This window comes from Leptodactylus fuscus, chromosome 1 (assembly GCF_031893055.1).
Source record: "Leptodactylus fuscus isolate aLepFus1 chromosome 1, aLepFus1.hap2, whole genome shotgun sequence".
Lineage (NCBI taxonomy): Eukaryota > Metazoa > Chordata > Amphibia > Anura > Leptodactylidae > Leptodactylus > Leptodactylus fuscus.
Genome location: NC_134265.1, coordinates 146,364,885 through 146,386,361, shown reverse-complemented (window position 1 = coordinate 146,386,361; position 21,477 = coordinate 146,364,885). Strand labels below are relative to the sequence as shown.

The 21,477-nt window shown below is 39.4% G+C and overlaps 1 protein-coding gene across 4 annotated transcripts in view; it reads right to left on the bottom strand.

Annotated features, from left to right (window-relative positions):
• Nucleotides 1-7,251: 7,251 nt before the first annotated feature.
• Nucleotides 7,252-21,477, bottom strand: part of TLE1 (TLE family member 1, transcriptional corepressor) — a 39,263-nt gene continuing 25,037 nt past the window's right edge. For all 4 annotated transcript variants that reach the window (XM_075278080.1, XM_075278086.1, XM_075278091.1 and 1 more), the window contains exons 10-20: nt 20,460-20,513; nt 19,750-19,902; nt 18,627-18,771; nt 17,648-17,838; nt 16,541-16,617; nt 15,370-15,619; nt 14,358-14,605; nt 12,660-12,807; nt 11,902-12,052; nt 9,467-9,543; nt 7,252-8,966 (exon numbers count right to left, since the gene is read on the bottom strand). In XM_075278080.1, the coding sequence (XP_075134181.1) occupies nt 8,859-8,966; nt 9,467-9,543; nt 11,902-12,052; nt 12,660-12,807; nt 14,358-14,605; nt 15,370-15,619; nt 16,541-16,617; nt 17,648-17,838; nt 18,627-18,771; nt 19,750-19,902; nt 20,460-20,513 (1,602 nt within the window). In that variant the 3' untranslated portion in view covers nt 7,252-8,858. The remainder of the gene's footprint in view (nt 8,967-9,466; nt 9,544-11,901; nt 12,053-12,659; nt 12,808-14,357; nt 14,606-15,369; nt 15,620-16,540; nt 16,618-17,647; nt 17,839-18,626; nt 18,772-19,749; nt 19,903-20,459; nt 20,514-21,477) is intronic.

Below are 21,477 nucleotides of genomic sequence, written 5' to 3'. Positions count from 1 at the left end.
ATTATGGAGAGCCTTGTGGATGAGGGTGATAAGTTTATATTGTATTCTATAATGAATAAGCAGCCAATGTAGTGACTGGCACAGACCGGAGGCATCGCTGTAGCATCTAGACTGATAGATGAGCCTGGCTGCTGCATTCAGAATAGATTGTAGAAGGGAGAGTTTACTAAGGGGAAAACCGATTATTAAGGAGTTACAATAGTCAAGGCGAGAATGAATCAGAGAGACAATAAGTGTCTTTAATGTATCTGTGGAAAGGAATGGGTGGATTCTGGAGATGTTTTTGAGGTGGAGATGGCGAGTGATTGGGTATGGGGGGTGAAGGAAAGGTCTGAATCAAACATAGCAACAGGCAAACTGCCTAGGGGTTATGGTAAGGCCGGAGATGGCAATGGATATAACAGGGACAGGTTTAGAGGAAACAGGAGTAGTTCAGTATTTGAGAGATTGAGTTTCAGATAAAGCAAAGACATGATATTTGAGGCAGCAGAGAGACTGGCCAAAGATAAGTGGTAACTGAGAGAAACTGTAAGGCAGTTGGGGAGTCAAGTAGTGTTAAAGTAACCAATGATGAGGGTAGGAATATCACTGGATAAAAAGAGAGGAAGCCAAGACGTGAAGTAATACAGAAATTGGTAGGGGGTGGGCCAGGTGGATGGTAGATCATGGCTATGTGTAAAGAGATAGGGCGGAAAAGTCTGATTGCATGGACTTCAAATGAGGGGAAAGTGGGTGAGGGAACTGGGGGAATGACCTGAAAAGTGTACTGCAGTGATAGAAGTAAGCCTACCCCACCACCCTGCCTGTTCTCAGGCCTAGAAGTATGTGAGAAATGTAGGCCACCAGGAGACAGAGCAGCAGGAGAGGCCGTATCAGACTTCTGGATCCAGGTTTGAGTAAAGGCGAGGAGGTTGAGAGATTTACTAAGGAATAAGTGATTAATATATTCTAGTTTGTTACACACTGAGCGGGCATTCCAGAGAGAGCAGTTAAGAGACAGGAGAAAGATAAGAAGAGGGAATAAAGTGAATATTGATGAGGTTAGTAGGAGTTCTATATGTGTCAGAAGAGGAAAAGTTACTGAAAGAAGGAAGGCCAGCAGCTAGGCGCAAAATAGACAGAGACAGAGGGTGGGTCAGTGTTCTTCAATTGCTTATGTGTCTCATGTCCTGTCTAAATGCCATGTATAAATGCACTTAGGTTAAGATGGACTTCTACATTCCAAATTCCCCCCTTGCATTGAAAATTGCTGTGCTGCTGAGTGCTAGGAGTTTAATTTTGTAGACTTATAACAGAGCATAATTTCACAGTGTGCTTGTTTGTTGAGAATTTGGCCTTTATTTATTTTTTTAAGAATATAATAAGTGTATTCACCAGAGTTTCGTTATTGCATCCCTCAGAGATTAGTTGGAAATGCAGTCCTCCTGTGGTAGCCAAAGAAATTGAACCACCGCATGCTGCCTTCTGAAAACCAGGCTAAGCATTGTATTGGCACTCTGCTTTATTAACTCAAAATTAGCTTCCTATAAGCCAAATGACAGTTTTACATAAAAGAAAAAAAAAAAGCAGAATGTCTCATGTCATCTGACCAAGGTTCATGAAGACTGTGCGTGACACCCTCAAAATGAACACAGACATTCACTGACCACAATCACTTCCTCTTACTTTTTTGGTGCAGCACACGATGGCCTGAGTGACACTTAGCATCGGTATTCTAGCCTCAAGACAAGTGTGACTTCCTGTCTGCAAAGAAATAAGAAGCTAAGTTTTAGGTTTCTGTTCACTCACAAAAATTAAGAAATGGTAATGACATGCTCTCTCTTTTATACGAAGGCTATTGCTATTTTTAAAAATTGTTGGTCATCTGCATTTTATTCTTCTTCAACTGAACAACAAATCAAACTGCTTTCTTGAGATCGATGTGGATCCCAAAGGTGGACCACTTAGCCATACATATCCAGATAGGAATAACCCCAGAAAACTATTCCATAGAAGCTATAGGTCTGCTCCACAAGAGCCGCTACCCCAAAATGGCCGCCGGATGGCTCCTGTATTGAACTGCAAGAGCGGCAACCCAAAAATGTCCGCTGGCCATTTTTGGGTAGCCGCTCTTGCAGTTCAATACAGGAGCCGGCCGGCGGCGATTTTGGGGTGGCCTCTCTATGCTCCTACAAGAGCAAGAGAAGCCAGAAGAGGCAGAGTTGCTGCAGAAGAAGGAGGCGGCGCAGGAAAGAGCTCTCGCGCAGCGCTCATCGGCCTTTCAGCGCTGGGGCCCGCCCTCATTGCTTCGGAGAGCTCATTTGCATACCGGTTAAAACCGATATTTCTACGGAACGGCACGGCGGAGACCACGTCTAAAGGTAGGAGACGAATAGCCTTTCTTAAGGCTATTCCGACGTGGTAATTAGAAAAAAAAAAAAAGTTTAATGGTAGAATCCCTTTAAGCCTTTAGCACTCCACTTCGCAAGGGACCATGGGAAGAATATGCAAATCTGTCTTCCATGATGTAATTAGGAAGTCAGCTGCTGCCTCAGTGTTGCAAACCAATAGATGGTGCTCACTGGAATGTGCAAGCCTGTCTTCCCATCGAAACGACAGTCCTCGATTGAGAGACTATACCTGGTAATAATCCCAGCATCATTGCAAAACAAAGGCCTCTTGGAAGGTCGAGCATGATGCTAAAGGGAGCAGCCTTTATTGGGCTATATCACTGAAATTCTGTCTTCCTAATTACATCATGGAAGACAGATTTGCATATTCTTCCCATGGTCCCTTGCGAAGTGGAGTGCTAAAGGCTTAATAAATCTCCTCACACCTATATGGTGGTCTCTCCCCAAGGAGTGACAATATCCCCTTTACTCTAATCTGCTGAAGGAGAAAAATTGGAAAACATTCTGTAGGAGTAATCTTTGTATGTTTTAAATAGTAACTCTGTGAAGCATCATTTACATACAAATATAATCTATATATTAGTTTATGTAATTTTACAAATTTATTGCTGTTATATTGGCCAAAGTGAACAGAAGCTGTGGGAGTCGGGCAGTCGCAACTTCTGACTTGTATTAAAACCTTTCTTGCAATTACGGCCACAGACTCATGTTGTGAACATGCAGCGGTTTCGCAACATGCATTACAGTACCGGCAAAGTAGATAGGATTCCTGCTAATCTCATCCACACACTGCAGAAGCAAAAAAAAAAAGTCAGCAGCAGAAATGTTGCAATTTCAAAAACATTTGCATTTTCCATATAGGTATAATATGGACAAAGTCCACAAAAACTTTGCAGACTTTCTGTGAACAGCATTGTGGAAAATAAACAGTGATGTTTTTCCACTGCTGTCTTTTCCACAGTGATTTTTGGCTGCAGCTCGCTACATGAGGCCTTAGTCTATGGGTCAGTGCACATGGAGTTTTTTGGCGCTGATTTTGACGCTGAATCTGCCTCAAAAAAAAAAAAAAAAGCCTCTCACTAGAAATCTATTGGGAGGCTTTTTTTGCAGGCTGATTTTGAGACGGATTCAGCGTAAAAAAAACCTCCATGTACCCTGACCCTACGAGTGTACTCCTAAGGGTCCATTCACCTGGAAGAAAATGGTGAAGAATTTGGTGTGGAATTTTCCACGCTGAAAAATAAGCCACAAATTAAAATTCAGTAAGCACTAGATGATAGCACTTTGGTTCAGTTATTAAGAGGTGTCCCAATACACTTGCTGGACAAATATACAGTACGTGTCTTCTACTTATAGAAACTAGAGATGAGCAAATCAAAGCTGATAAAGTGGAATATGATCAGAATTTCAGGAAATATTCGATTCGCATCGAATCTGGATTTCCTCACGCTTTGTGGTAACGAATCACATTTTTTTTTACTTAAAATGGCTGCTGCATGTTAGGACATGGGGCGAGGAACTCTGGGAACACAGGATCACCCACAATGCCATGTGTGCAGCCAGCCCTCTGATGTCACAATCCTTTAACCCTTTCACGACTGCCCACAGCTAACCCTGCTCCATAACTCCAGGTCGAAGCACATCACACATGGCCACAGCATCCAAGAGGTTCCACCATGCTAGATGTCCCCCCCAGCACCAACCACCAGTATGCATCTTCTGCAGCCAGGGGTCTGTCCAGTGACCGTAGGCTGCTAGTAGCTCCCAGTACCTGGTTAATCCTGTCCCGAAGTGAGGAGGTCTTCTGTAGACTGCAATACACCTGGTGGGACATCACTAAAAACCACTGCAAGGCACAATGTTCTACACCGCTATACAGGCTCTCCGCAGCCAGGAAATAGCTGTTTTTAACGCGATTCGCTACAAATTAATTCGGATTAAAACATTTTTGGAAAAGTCAGCAACACTGTTGCACTGAGATTTTTTTAAAATTTCAATCTCTAATAGATCGAATAATATTCTATTTCCTGTACATAATTATGGGAACAGCCATCTCGCCAGAACTGCATTTAGAAATACACTTTTCAGTGTTCGCACTGACCCTATAGCTTGGAGATAACAGACTACTACACAAGGGTGTACTCTGACCTCTGCAAGGTAGTCAACTATATCCATCACCTTTCATTTGTAACCCTTTCTGAGAGGACAATGAGGCAACCCCACAAGTAATCTCTACAGAATAGTAAGTAGGGGCCTAGGTCTAGTGGAAGAGTTACAAGAAATCAGGATTTTACCATACTACAAAGTAAAAATCCCCAAATAATTCTTTAAAAAGAAGTTTTTACTTTAGAAAACTTTAGTAATTTTCTAAAGACATATCTTAAAGGTTAAACCACACAATGCAGATTGCTTTGCCAAAGATACTCAATGTAAAAGAGGTGACAAAGTTTGCTCCCCCCTCCCCCACCAACTTTGCTGTGGGTTTTAGCATATATTTTAAAAAAACAAAACCCTCAAATATCAAAACTGTTTAACACTAAGGCCTCACTTAGCAAAACACAGCTAAAAACCCACAGTTGAAACTTTTTTTTTTTTATTCCATTTTTTTGGTGGGTTTCTCTCTGCAGATTTTCTTCCCTTACTAAACCTATTAGGGGAAATGCCATCATTTCCAAAAGGTATCATCATTGATGGAGATATTTGGAAATGTATCTTTTTCAAAGTGGATTTTTTTTCTGCAATGTGTGAATGCAGCGGCAAAAAAAAAAAAAAAAAAAGCTGTGCTTTTGCAATATGGAACTTTGAACAAAGGCAGTTTTCTTCCCTTAATGTATTGGGAAACCCTGCTTCTTCATAGCTTTTTTTTTTTTTTGCAAACTGGATAGGATCAACCAGAATTCCATTCACTTTGCTTGTACTATAAAACGCAGTGGGTTTTTTTTCTGCTGCACTTCCGCAATGTGTGACCTTAGCCCAAGACAAAGCTGCAAAAAGACTAAATATATACTGAACCCAAATGAGGACACAGGATATTATGGTGATCCAAGTTAGATCGCCTATTGTTCTGATGAACCTAGGTATGGGATAATGTTGTATAACCCTCCAAATATTGAAGTGGCACCAAAAGCAATATGTAACCATCGCTGAAAAATATAACTTATTGAAGAACTCTTGTTATATTCAATTGAAAACTGGCTAAAAGATATGCGAATTCTAAATTCTACGTCAGAATTTTAACCTACAAAATAAAATTTGAAAGGGGAGTTTTATTGTAAAACAGAATGTCAATGTTAAATCACTTCCTAGTCGCCAATATAGAATATAGACTATGTAGTCCCGAAAGTTGTTACCACTGCTTGAAGATAACTTGTTGATCCTAGATGATAACCCAGATCTAGATAACATCTCTAGATCTACAGAGGGACAAAATTTGATAGGTAGGGATAGTCTGCTGGAAGCAATTTTCTGAGATTAAAGCGTAAAACAAGCTTGCTTTTTATTGGCCCAAGGGCACCTAAGTACTGATATAGGACACTGATTCTTTGTAGGAAATCCACCAGTTTAGCTGGACATGCTGAGATTAAGTTTAACAGAGACAGCCACTTGTGGGACTACAGTGGCTATGCAACACTGGTGGCCACCAGAGAGTGACCAGCAATGACCCGTTTGTCCATCTGCCCCTCTGTTCCCCTTCTGCAAGTCAAAACTCTGGCATGGAATTTATAGATCATTCAGCCAGTATTTAATAGAATAGGACACGATCTTAAAGTAAAAGTCCACTTTTAGGTTTTAGTTTTTCAGTCATAATTGCATCTTTGTTTGCATGCCACTCCCATATTTGGAGGGTGATATCACTAAATATGGGATATTGTATTTGTATTATTGATGTAAAACTTTAGCCAGCTTAGGGCATATCACACAGGTCATTGACACCACGTTTTTTTCCCCGCAGCGTTTATTGCTGTCGGACATCCCATGGGCCCTCAGCCTTACACTCACTTTTTAGTGTTGTATATACTCGAGTATAAGCAGAGCTTTTGTGCTGAAAAAGCCCCCCTCGGCTTATACTCGAGTCAAGGGGAGAAAAAAAAAATAAAAATAAAAAATATATATATATATATATATATATATATATATATATATATATATATATATATATATATATAATTTTTTTTTTTTTTTTTTTTTTTTGGGGGGGGGGGGGGGTGTCTATGACCAGCTGCAATAGTTATGTATAGAAAAAAGAAGCTTTAAAACATATAACTGTTCTAAATTCCTCCTTTCCCCTAGAACACAGAAGTAGAAAATGACTGTTAAACACATACACATTAGGTATCCCTGTGCCTGAAAGTGCCCGGTCTACTGAATATAGGGTATCTGCAGTACTCCTATTCCGTCGGGAAGGGGCTCATAGGAGCACAGCAGATACCCTATATTCAGCTAGACTGAATTCCAAGTGTGGGGGGGGGGGGGGTGGACCCAGTCCTCAAGCTCAGAGAAGGGGCAGACAGACAACCAAAACACCCCCTTCCCCAGCAACTACTGCACCCAAAAACTCCAACCATTTTAATTTTTGAAATTTTCCAGTAGCTGCTGCATTTCCCCACTAGGCTTATACTCGAGTCAATAAGTTCTCCAAGTTTTTTTGTAGTAAAATTCGGGGCCTTTGCTTATATTCAGATTGGCTTATACTGGAGTATATATGGTAATCCATAAAATATTACGTAAAAGCACAAACAATACATTAAATAAGTTACCAAGGAGAATATATATATATATATATATATATATATATATATATATATATATATATATATATATATATATAGTGAAAGAAAAAAAAAAGTAGTAATACAGTGTATAAAGGTTTATTTCTGACATACTAATGAAGTCTACACTTCATTACCATAAAGAAATTACTCTTTAAAAATGATGTATCAACCCAATGGAAGCAGAAATGGTACTAGGGTTATTGATCTCTAAATAAGGTGTTAATTTCAAAATAAATAAATCAGCTGAAAGACTCCACCACATTTGAAGAAATGGTCATGTTCTTACAAAAAGTAGCAAAAACAAAAATTTAAAATATATAAAATTACCCTACCATTTAGGCTCAGTACATGTCAGGTTTTGCTGGAGTAGCAGTATCACGATGGTTTTAATCGCTTGTGATCTTGCAGAAGCAATGGAGGGCAAAAACAGCAATCGTTTCTGTGCTGCTCCTAAACCATAGCTTAGGGGTTTCAATGTAACACAAATGCATGTAAGACTCTTACATGTGTAGACCTAACCTTAAAGTATATAATCCGAGATCTGCAGGTGGTCATCTATACATGCATCTATAAATCAAGGTTCATTGTACATGTTTTAAACTAGCGCAACAGAACACCGTATTCTGCATGCCTCTATATATAAACATGAAATACCATCATTTATAACATAGAAGGTAGGGGAAGAAAGGAAAAAAAAAATACTTTAGGTGTTAAGGCTGACTACAAATTGTCAAGCAGGATGTGATCCCAAGCCTTGTACACTTTGCAGGGATTCAATAAGATGCTACTAAATAAAAGCACCCATCTAAGTTCACACCAAGTATGAACATAAAAATATGAATGCGTACATTTCTATTCTTACAAATGCATTTAATAGTTTATATACAGACTTGGACTCTTCAATTCCAGCAAAGACTGTTGCTTAGTATTGTGCAAGAAGAAAGTGTTTCCTGAATGTCAGAGTTACCAGGAAGACTCCCACTGTAGGTGAAGTTAATCAAGTTACAAGCAGGTTGAGATACAGAAAAGATAGGACATACAGAACATAGGTCATTTCAACTAGCAGCTTATTACACAGATGACAAGTCATTGCAGCTGCATTATACAACATTTACAACTTCACTATACCTATTACAGTGTACCAAAAGGAAAATAGACCTTCACAACCTTACTGAGTAATTACAAATCCTATATACACCATGGGTATCAATTTACATATTTGACAATAAAAAATGTTGTTGGTACTAAAGCCTTTACTGTAAGAAAACAAATATTTACAATTTATACAAAAAACCTGACCTTCAACAAAAATACAATAAAAAGGGAAAAACGGACAATAACGTTAAACAAACTTGTATTTCAAGAATCTGGTAAATTATCCATCTTCAGAATATCTGTGTCTCCGCATGAGTCACATTTTAAAAAGGGACAAATCAGATTTAAAAAAAAAAAAAAAAAAAAAAAAATCAGCAGACACATTAAGACATTTGATGTCCATCTTCTCTTGACTTCAGTTTGTTCCTTGCCATTATTGAGCTAACAACATATATGGATACAAGTCTTTGTCGTATGCTCTGTACACACAGGTAGAGTTTAATATCCACGCTAAAGAGATTCTCTCTTTTAGAACTGTCTTCTACTTCTACACAAACAAGCAGATTTTGGCCCAGAAAGTCTGTTAAAACAATTGTCACTTTCAGTAGATCACTTCATAGACTGTAGCCTTCTTGTCTCCAGATCCAGTGACAATGTATTTGTCATCCACAGAGATGTCACAGCTAAGAACAGAAGAGGATTCTTTGGACTATGAAGAAAAGAATTGCAAAGGTATTAGTTCACACTTCAAAATATTTATAAAAGGCTTATTAAAAGGGGTTGTCCAGGATTTTTTATTATTGCAACAGGTGGCCGGGGAAGGTTGGTGGGCAAAAACAAAGCCACACACTGGAAGCCAGCGCCTCGGTGTTGCTGGATGCTGTCCCAATCTCCCAATTCCCTTGGCGGAAGTCCCTAGCACACATGGCCGCTGGGGCCTATCAGCAGGCTCAGTGGCCTAAGGAAAGGAACGATTTGTGTCCTACCCTTAGGTTATTAGCCTCGGTGGTCACATTTAGTAGGGACTTCTTCCAGGGTGTCACAGGGACCAGACAGCAGCCTGGGACCCCAAAACAATGGGAACAGGAGAGTATGGTTTTCTTATGTTTTTTTTTTTTTTTTTCCCACATTCCCCAGGCTTTGGTCACAATAAAATATCCTGACAACCCCTTTTATGAGCATCAAAGATTTTAATATCAGTGTACATACCTGAAAAATGCTGGCTCCATAAGGCGTTCTCCAAGCATTAAGGAGGTTGTCTTTCCCTGTACTCACAAACCATTTTCCTGTAGCAAAAAAATAAATAAAATTAGCAATAAAATTAACAACTTACATTTTCAAGGATATAATTAGCACTCTATGCACAAAATGGGGAATTCAGAGTGCCAGAATGTAAGCAATTAAAGACGAATCTGAAAAAAACGTAAGCAGTTTTGATAGTTTAACCTTATAAGTAAAACTTTTTTCCTTTTTTATATAAGATTGTAAAATTGAAAGTTTAAATTTAGGGAAAGCAAGACATGAAATGAGGGAATGGGGAAAGGATAAACAGAAGTATACAGAGGGAAAAAATAAAAGGGGAATGCTAGACAAAACCAGAGGGCCAGTGGAAGCAGGAAGTACAATGGAAGTGAGAGGGTTGCAGGGATCAGTGAACCACCTCTACTCCAAGCATCTCCGGATTGGGACATTATAGATTTACTCAGATCCTCATCAAGGCTTTCAAGTTGGGCAGTCCGATCTTCCATTACATTTCCTCAACATTCTGAAACCATTAAACCATATTCTCAATGCCTACACAGTGTAGAGATGCACTCCCTTGCCATGTTGGCAAAGTGGTGGACAATAGAAATGCATAGGTCTTGATCGGAAAGTTGCAAAGATAAAGCAAGAACAGAGCAGGGCTGAAGGGGAAGTATAATCCATGAAAGACGAGACATCCTCCAAACCCCTCTCCAGCCCCCAAAATATGCAGGAAATTCCCTTCTGCATAATCCCATGTCCAGCAGATGGAAAGATGGAAGGAATCAGCTTACATAGCTTGAAGGGAATATGGTACAACATTAACAAGAACTTAGAGCCTGCTTACTGATAACGACTAGCTATGAAAGAGCCTGACTGTCAGTGAAGTAGACATCAAGTTCCCAATTGTGAAGATAGGATGGTCTTGAAACATGGCTTACGCTGAGGAAAGGATGTGCCTAATCGGGAGAGAGCCCAAACAACAAGTCTTCAAAGGCTCAAAGTGACTGGTCTGGAAAACATGGCCAGGGGCAAGGATCTCAAATAATGTGTCAACTGGGCCGCCGTCCAGAGTTTCCTGCAAGATCCATGTCGACCCATTAAATGAAGTGTGCAGCCCTTGAAAATCCTGCTCTTTCCCATCTCCTAAAGACAGGGTCGACCATAGACAGGTATGGGGAGGGGCGGGGGGGGGGGGGGGGTTCCAATAATCAGCAAATGTTTGTATAATGAAAGGCACATGCATATGTATAGAAGTGTCAGGAAATAAACATGATCTAAATGGATCCTAGGTTAATGGCCATCTTTGGAAGCAAAAACTGGTCAAAGCTGCAAATGGGTTGTAGTATGGATGCAAACTGGCAAAGGACCGATACAGCATTACTAGCCACCTTACACAAATGCTGGTAGAAACCCTGATCAGTCCCTGAGGGAAAATGGAAGTAAAATAAACTGGCTCAAAAATACTATCAAACCTGGTAACTGCTATAGGACCAGTATTCCTCAAGGATGGTAGATTTGGCTGCTTTATTCCTGAAAACAGTGGCAAACCTGCCTAATAGAACTATGATTTGATATCAGACAGTGTATAAAGGGAATGAGGTTGAGCTGTGATAAAACCTGTGGAGTGTGTTACTGCTGAAAGCAGACATGTCTGTGGAATCATGTAGACTTTCTTTAAGGCTAGGGACCCATGTAGCAAGACACAGCTAAAAACATATGAACAGTGTCCCAAAAAGGCTTGCATTTTCCACTGCTTTCCCGCTAAGTTTTGTCTCGTTACATATGATTCTAATGGGCAAAAAAAAAAAAAATCACAGGTAAAGGCAACAGCATGGGGATTAAAAACGCACTTTGCGAGATTGAAAAGTGGAGCACTTTTTTTTTCTAGAAACATGTGGTTTCAGCCTAAAGTTACCATGAAACCAAAGACTGAAAAGAATGTTTTGCTACCCATAAGTTAGATTGCATTTGTACAAAGTCGCTTCCCATACACAATACAGGTCCAGAAGCAGAAAGCTCCGTTCCCATGAATTGTGGCTGGATGAAATCACTGCAATGAGCACTGAGCTGCACGTGACAGCACCTGGCTGCTATACAATGCAGCACTCTCCACTAGTGGCCCTGCATTGTGTATAAGATGGACGTCAAAAGTGGCTCCAAGCAGCTTATCAATGTGGATTGAGGGCTGTAGGAAGGGGATTGGGGGGGGGGGGGGAGAATCCATTTATCTTAAGGATAAGCCATAAACAGCAGAATTATAGAAGACATGATATATATATATATATATATATATATATATATATATATATATATATATATATATATATATATATATCAGAACTTTTGACTATACAAATATTAACACCACAACACAAGAGTACATCTTCAAATTTACTTACCACAATAGGCAAACTTTAGTGACAACACACAGCTCTCATGAAGGTGCAACTGATATTTGTCAGGTTTATTAACATGCAGAACCTCCACATTACTGCTCTCCATTCCTACTGCAAGCCATTCACCAGTTGGACAGTATCCAAGAGAGAAAATCTGAAGATCATAAGAGCAACATATTAAGACAACATAGTACATTGTACCAACATAACATATTTCAAGTCTCAAGTCTGTGTGGGATTTCAAACTCATTTCTATTGATGGTCAATCCTCAGAATAAGTCTTCAATGAGAGATCAGTGCAGGGGGGAGGGGGGTGTCAGACATACTCCCAGGATCCCAGTGCTTGTACAGAGACCCGAGTGCCTTTTGTTTAATAGTGTTGCAATTACAGCTATGTCCCAAAATATTTTGCTAATTTCTGTAGTTCAGTTACATTCTCTATACCCTATAGCAGTTGTGGTGGAAAAGAACTGATAGTCCCTTTGACATTTAGCATTCCATTATATCTATGTACCTTCCATCAACAAAATGGGGAAGGGAGGTTGTAATAAATCGGACAGGTCAACTAACAAAAGAATATAATGCAAACAAGAGTTACCGTTGTAGAAACTACAGATGAGTTTAAACATTGAAGAGTCAAAAATAAACCAAGAAAATCAGGTGTCAAACACATACTGTTCTTTCCAAAAAGTTTTATGATACAGCATTGTACAAGAACAAGCTCCAAGTACAAATCCAAACAGAACCAGCAGTATAGTTACCTGTGAAGTGAAGTCATGTTGCTGGAGCTGTCGGCCTTCACGTAGATCCCAGGATCGCACTGTGTTGTCCAAACCTCCAGTCCAGAGCTTGGTACCATCATTAGAAATGTCAATACAGCTGGCTCCATCTGTGTGGCCCTGGAATTGCCTGATAAGACAAACAAGATTGAATAATGATTTCCTGCCAGTAGTCAAGGTAAACATTGCTAGGTTGTTAGTTTTGGACTTTCCTTACATGTGTCATCTCTCTTGTAAATCCAGTGAAATGGAACACCACTCCTCCCATCCTAACAAATGTAACCTACAAGCATCTCAAGTTCAAAAGGCTACTAGTCTAGTCTAAGGTTAATAAGACTAATAGTTCCAAAACTGATTTGTTAATTTGTTACAATTCAAAGGAATTTGAGATGGGTTTATTTAAAAAAAAAAAAAAAAAAAACACTTGCAAAGAATTCCCTGACCTTTTTGACTACTTATCCACTGGGGACAGATAACTATGCATTGCAATGCAAAGAATAGTGTTGAAATAGTAAAAAAAAAAAAAAAAAAAAAAGTTTACCATTTAAAAATCATCCCTAAATAAACAAGGCAATGATAATCTATCCACATGTAAACACCATCATTCATGTCTGTCAGTCTTTTATAACTTCCACTTTTCCTTATGTAAGAGACATGTAATGGTGTTTAACAGATACACAGCACTTTGACAGGGGCTGGAGGGAAGGAGGGGGATATGGAAGGTTATGCCAAGAGGACACTGGCTGTACTTGCTTAAAATTACATCTGAAGGTTGGGAGGAGAATTATCAAAGTCCCAAATCTGTCATGTGCCTGCCAAACAGCCTGTAAAGCCTCATGGATTTATTCCAGACAGAATAGTTTGCTGGCCTTCTATACGAGCAGGTTTGCCAACCTAATAGGATTCAAAAAGATGTGAGCTACATACAACCTAGCTCTAAGAGCAATTAAATAAAAATCCCTGCTAAGCCTTGTTTAACCCTTTTGGCATTCACTGCTGGTATTAAGATATTCCAACTGCCAGGGTCACGGAACATAAAATACAAAAGGTCAGTTCGCAAGAACTTTGTGTCAGCATTTCTGCTTAATAAAATGACATTACTCTCCAGGAAAGTCATCGTAATATATCTGTCATTTTATAAAGAGAAATCTGGCTTTTCAACTACCGGCCTTCTCTAGAAAGGAGTCTACTACTTTGGCTTTAAATTAAAAAAAAAAAATAAAAAAAAAACAAAAAACAACTTATTCAGCAATGCAATATTATACGCTTGGCATTAACAGTAGAAGATATCAACAAACCTCATAAAATACATGGGTAATAGAGCTTATATTACCTCAAAGAATATTGTGTAAGAAATACTAGTTCTACTATACACAAACACCAAACATCAGTCAGTATCTTCCCATAGCCAGAGTGTTTTTTTTTCCTTTTTTTTCCCCTTTGTCCCTTAAGGCTCGTTCACACAAGGCAAGAGGAGGCAGATTTTGGCGCTGAATCCATGTCATAATCCACCCCCTCACAATAGAGGTCTATGTAGACCGCCAACTTACTTTTTTTCCCTGAGCAGCATTTTCCCGCTCATAGAAAAAAGTAGCAAGCTGTCCTTTCTTCAGGCGGATTCCGTGGCTGATTCAATGTTGCCAGTTCCAGACATTCAATATAGGTGGCGCTATCACATACCTTACAAGGGTCTGATTGTGTAAGTCCCACACGGCAATGTTGCCATCACTACAGCAGGAGAAGCAGACTTTGGAATCGGGGCTGATGGCCAGAGCATAGCAGGCAGGAGCAGATGATGTCAGCTCGGCTTTTATACGTGGGGTAGGCGCTGCCAGGTCCCATATGGATAACGTGCTGGCTTCCCCTCCAACAATCAGAGTGCACCCATCAGGGAGTAATTTACATGACCTGATATAATTATCTCTGTTCTATTGAAGGGAAAAAACAAATGTATGTTAGGTTTTATATTACTTCAACTTGTGTAAAATAGACAACTTGTGGGGAAAATAAACTGGCCATGAACATTACAGCTTGCACCAATTCTTCTGTGGCTGTAAGCAAGTTCAGAATTCTATTTACTATGCGAATGTTATAAATAGTACATTATTATTTGCACAAGTACATTCCACCAAGCTAATGACAAAGGCAGTCTGTATGTGTACGACTAGAGAAGCCTAGGTAAACACTCATCATAGCAACGCCAAATCCTAAGATTATTTTTCATAACCGTCATCTAACAATTTCCAACCACCTACTTGGCAAACAAGCCGAGTAAACACACACAGTGGAGATCACTGACGCTCCAGCTACAGTGCATGAGAATCAATTCTTTCAACTATCACACAATGAAGTAGTACTTAGATGGAGCTGAACATGAGACAAAGCGCTGGTAAGGAGCTTCAATGTAATACTCATGCCAGTGTGTCAAGTGATTAACAGCCAAGCACGCTATACCGTGCCCCAGGATCACAGCTGAAATGAAGGAAACACTGGCAAAAGCAATATTAACCAAGGGCACTACTTATAAAACACATAACTGGGGGAAAAATAAAAGTGGCCTTTGCCAAAATAACTGTACTTCATTAGGCAACCTAAAAAAAACTTCTGGCAATAGTCAGACAAAACAGAAAACCATTTCCTTATTTTCTCTCCAAGGAGAAATTACCTAGAACACAAGTTCCTGCTCACTTACCAAGCAGTCCAGCTGAGAGACAGGACTTTTGTTGCCAGGTTGGCTAATGTCCCAGACTTTTACACATCCCTTTCCACCAGTGTACACGTGTCTTGTGGGGTTGCTAATAGTAACTGCACAAACCACTTCTCCGTGATTCAGTGTGTTTATCTGCCGCGCGTGCCGAGGGATTCCGGGGCCAATCAGAGCATCAGGAGGGAACGGGACTGGCTGCATCTGGCCATCTGCAGTAACGTGAAAGGAATAAGCCCTGGGGGAAAAATGACATTACAGAATGATGCAAGGAACACCTAGATTGCAGCACAAGCAGCTCTACAATGTGATCCGTAATAATGGCATTATGGCTCCGATGATTTGGAATACAAAGACACATTATGTGGCAAACAGGAAAACACTTAACATTGATTAAATATAGTTTCCGATTTGGCCTGAAGCATGGAAAACAATCAGAAGTTGAAATCTATAAACTTGAGTATTTTCGCTGCTGACATACATCTTCTGTGACAACTAAACAATCTTAGTAAGAACATCTGTGCTTCCACTTATTGTACTTAAAACTGACACTGCAAAGCCTTTCCTCATAGCATGATACTAAGACAACTCACCACCTCTACTGGAGGAAGATTTGCATTATATATCAAAACACGCACAAAAAAATACATCAAGGTTACATCTAGTGTGATAATTGATGAGTTATTTTAACTTAATATGATCTAAAGGGGTATTCTCATCACAGCCTCTCATGACTACGTATATCTAAGGTGGTCAGGAGTTTCAGAAACACTGAGCTAAACTGTTCTGTTCCATTTTCGCAATTCCTATTTACTACTAAGGGCATTACGGGAACAGTAGCATATCGGTTTACTAATTTTGTAACTATTGACTTCCAGTAGAAAATGCCTAGCTAATCTAAAACTGGTTGAGGTGGGAGCATCTCTGTAAATAAAATACAATATTGTAAGCGCAGTAAGTTTTTTTTGAAAACACTAAAATATAGTCACAGCTTGTAGCACAAAAGATTGCATCTACTGGTGCTGCAAGTCCCCTACAATGCACCATGGATAGTTTGAGAGTTTCCAGGTGGCAGACTCCCTTTAATAGAAAAGACACTAAATAGATAGAACTACTTTGCCATAATTTGTATATAAGTGATGAATAGATGTATACATACGGCTTTCCTCCAGGGATTCCAGCTAGGTTTGGCGGGATTCCTGGCACTCTCATATGAGGTGGCGTTTCAAAACCAACCTGTATAAATTTAAAGTTGAAGCAATAGTTAATAGTTTCCCCCTTAGTGGCCATTCACATTGAGTTTTAACTTATGTTAGACCAAGTTAAACAAAAATGGGTGTCCATCCATTTACACAAACTATGGGGGAAAGGTAGGGGGCGTCAGGAATTTCAGTCTTTTTTTTTTTTTGTTAGACACAAGTGGTATAACCATAAAATAAAAACCAAAAACACATTGGGGCAGATCAAGACTACCATACTATATGCCAATCCTCATGATCCATGCAATGGTGGAGGGTTCACGGATTTAAAAATTCCCTTAAAGCCATGTTGAATGCAAATTTTGTTACAGGTATTCTATTCTTTCAGTATATAGGACTATAGTTCTGATGTACAGAACATGTTATTGGCCTTTTGATTGAATTGCCTTAGAGCAAGTCATTCATATTGGATCAGTGGGGGTCCAACACTCTGCAGTGTGGATTAACAGCTGCGTAAAGTCAGGGCCCCACTTAGCGTAAACATCACAGCATTTTACAGTCCGTGCAAGGTGGATGGGACTCGAATGAATCTCATCCACACATTGCAGAAAAATACATGCAGCGGAAATGCAGTGATTTTGCGATTTTGGAAATCGCAGTATGTCAATGATATCTGGCTGTTTTCCTATAGGTATAATGAACAAAGTCCAGAGGAAACCTCTTCGGACTTTGTGAAAAGTGCAGCAAAAAAACCTGATACTTTGCCAGCGTGTTTTTTTCCCCGCAGTGTATTTTCACTGCTGCCCGCTACGTGGGCGCCTTAGCCTAAAGCGGTCATGGGGATTTAAGCTAGTGCAGTGCATGCGCAAGGTTTATGCCATAGTTCTATAGAAGAGATGCCAGATATTGTAGCATTGTCCAATTTAAGCTAAAAGGCACTGGCCACCACTAGCTTACATGGTTTCAAGTATGAACAAACTTTCGGTGGGATGTAAACTCTAACGTGTTCATCGCCATCACTTTTTGAAGTCCTTTTAAAAGTAAAGACAATAAAATGTTGCACTTACCATTGGTGACCGGCCATATGCCACAACGGCAGCGGCTGCAGCAGCTGCACTCATCTGCGGAGACATGTTGTGTAAACTTGCATATGCACCTGGACTGGTAAGTTCACCATTCATTCCAGCATGAGGTACCATACCAAAAGGAGCAGCATAAGGACCTGGAACTGCTAAAGGTGTCCGCAAACCAGCAGCAGCTAGGGAAGGGAATGGACAAAAAAAAAAAAATAAATAAATAAAATAAAAAAAATAAATAAAACACATTAAAAAAAATGTAACATACACAAAGATAAATGTACATACTAGTAAGACGGTATATTATGGACATATTAGATAAAGGGAAATAGTAATTATAGTGGCAATTTTAGGCTTTATTGCCATGTCCCTTTGGTAAACCTTATAGATTCTCTAACTGTAATGGAATTTCACCCAGCTTTTACTTGGGAAGAAAAAAAAAAAAAAAAAAAAAAAAAAAAAAGGCCTGATCTTTGTTTACAAGATATTTGCCTGTGCCAAAACTGAAAGATAAAGGCTGAGAGATCTGGAATTAATCTTATTCTAGGCCAGACTTCTGAATTTTAATAGTCGCTTCACAAAGGAAAATAGATTTCTTCAAGGATTTACATGAAAGGACTTGCCTGTGAAAGTAAATATTACTGCGTTCATTTGCTGTATGCATATAGCAAATATTAACCAACTGGAACTGGGAATTATGGGTTTGAGAACAGCATTACACTGAGAATAAGTAGATGGATATCTTTTGCCTGCCTTTCTGAAAATTGGAGTATTTGGAATTAAAATAAAGCCAAGTGTAAACAGTCTGACTGAAAGTGGTGCAGCTGCTGAAAATTGAGTGCAAACATCTGTTATTCATCAGCTCTCTTTGAAGGGAGGAAAGGGGAGAAAAACATATTTAAGATTCATAGGGTATTATGTACGTAACATATGCAATGTAAACATTCGAGAAGAAAAAGGGAATTCTTACCAGCTTGGTTAACCAGAGGGTCCATGGAGGGAGGCTTGCCAAGTCCCGGACGAAGACCTGACGTAGCACTTGTGCCGGGAGTCGGCACATCGCTACGAGGAGTTGGCGTGCTTGATTTCAGAACAGGCGTGCTGGCTTTTTCATGCTAGTATCATTAAACAAATTAAATGAGTATTATTTTTAATCCAGGCCATATTACACAATTTATCACAACAGCAGCTGGGATACTGGGCATCTACTACCCGATCCTTCAGCCAATTTTCATAAATCCACACAATGTTGACAGCATTAACTTGTGAGAAAGAAATGTTGACCTTTAATTCGACTGCCAAAATGAAAACTCAGATCTGTAGAAAGTGTTACACTTTTTTTTTGCTAGCTACAGCCGCATAGAGGAGATTGTTCTAAACTAATTTCTGAGCCTGCATATAATTTCCTCAATGTGGTCTTTTCACAGAGCTTGACAAATTAAGGACTATCTGGCACCAAATCACACTACATCCAATACACTTACAATTGGCCTACTAAGCTTGTGGAAAATGAAGGCCTCATGAATTTGCCATCACTTAATGCAGGAGCCACAGCCAAACACCATGTGCTATGAGGTGTATTTTTATCACAATGCATTCGGTTCACAAGCAGATTTCACATATTTATATAATATATAAAACCCTAAATATGATTTGACACCTAAAAGAAAATAAAGGCCTTAAAATAACATAACCCATCAAAAAAAAATATTTAAGTTTATGCATGCATGCATACAGGAAGTTAGTGAATGGGTACATTTTGGGAAGCTACGTATGCCTTGTAGAGATGAGCGAACACTGTTCGGATCAGCCGATCCGAACAGCACGCACCCATAGAAATGAATCGAAGCACCTGTGACGCTGACTTTGCCGGCAGCCGGCCGGCGTCACAGGTGCTTCCATTCATTTCTATGGGAGCGTGCTGTTCGGATCGGCAGATCCGAACAGTGTTCGCTCATCTCTAATGCCTTGCAACAGGTCCTGACCACATTTGTCTTCACATTACACAGCCTTTACACCCCACCAGCACCAATGCCACAGAAGGACCCTAGTGAAAAAGAACACCAGTTTAGTATTTTGATATATTTACCCACCATACTCATTTCTTTAGATTTTAAAGATGTTGAGCTCCCTGATGATGCCGTGGATGCCGGACTGCTTGATGCATCTTTCTTCATTAATCTGCTTTTATCAATTCCATTCTCTCGTGGTGAATGGGCTGGACTTGCTCTTGGTGAAGAAGGGTCCTTCAGAAATGCAATTAATTTTATATTGTGACAACATGAACATAATACATACATTTAAAGGGGTATTCCCATCTCAAGGATCCTATGTCAACTGGTAGCTTATGTAAATTGAAGACTTTTCCTAAATATATTGCTTTAAAAATGCTGCTTTGTTTGCCTGTTATGTAAACTAATTCCTCCCATTGTTTACGCAGTGTTTCCATGGAGCAGGTCCTAGGTGACAGGACAAGAGAGGTCACTCGCAGCAGGACAAATCAATTCAGCTAATTGTAGTTGGCTGATAAAGCGGAGCCTGTTCTCTCTCTATGTAAACACACAGATAACACTGTGTCCATTCTCTCCAAGCATGTGCATATTATTTCATAGTGTCCTGTTCAGCAAACTGCTTTCAGCAGGTTGGGGAAAGGAGGAGGGGGGGGGGTGAGAAATACAGGAAGTGAGAAGAGAAGACAACAGGCTAACTACTGAAACAGGGAGATGGGAAAATCCCATTAATGCGCTCGATACGGTGAAAGACTGAAACAAACTCTTAACCAAAAATCTAAAACAATGCTCACCTCATTGGAAACATCCACAACCAAATTGTCGTCACTTTTGTCTGCGTCGCTATCCTGTTAAAGAAAAATATATACATATATATTTTCAGCAAGATACTTTTCATACACATTGATTAAGGTGGTCACACAGACTACCGTAATACTGGTCTAATTTTTATTATATTTATTTAAATTTATTTATATTTTATTTAAATTTATTATATAAATTTTACTGCCCAATACTATTGACCTCAAAAAGGAAGGGGGGTAGTCATCAGCTTACCCCTCCCCCTATTGAAGACATATGTATATTCATACAAACCAAGTATGCATGTGAAGATTAGCAAAAAAAAAAATAAATAAAAAAACTTTACTGAAAAAGTGTTTAACAATTATGAAAGTGTACAATTTTTCTGTGGCTGGAAGACAACACAGAAAGAGGACAAACCAACTTAGACACAGGAATAAAAGGTTTTAGTAATTTAACTATATTGTACACTAAATAGTACATAAGATAAGGGAAAAACTTTAGGACTGAACTAAAAGGGAATAGAGTGGACATTTCAAAGTTTCCAAAAATGTGACCCCTGTTGCTCCTGCATGTTTTGCCATCTGTACGAGACTCAGAAACTACTGGAAATGCTTGCCTTTCAAACCGGAAAACCAAGACTGTTAACGGTGTCTGGCTTTTTGAAAGACAAACAGGAAATAACTTTGCTTTGTGAGAAAGGGTTATCAGAGGGCTAGAGCACATCTCCTAAGTGTACTGCCAAGTATTACATTTCCTTCTGCAGTTTGCATTCACATAGTCAAAGCTCAGACGTATAGTGTAACCAAGGGCTTTCACAACTCTTCAAAAGATATTATAAAGGGGTAAGGAAGCCTCACAATGAACCAACATTAGCAGTCATCTCTTATAACAGAAATATCAGTTATTCATTAAGGTATTAAATATGCCACAACTACTTTTATTTTCTAGCCCCAGCAAACCAAACAAATGTAACAGTGCGCATAGTAAAATGAATTTAAATGTGATAAG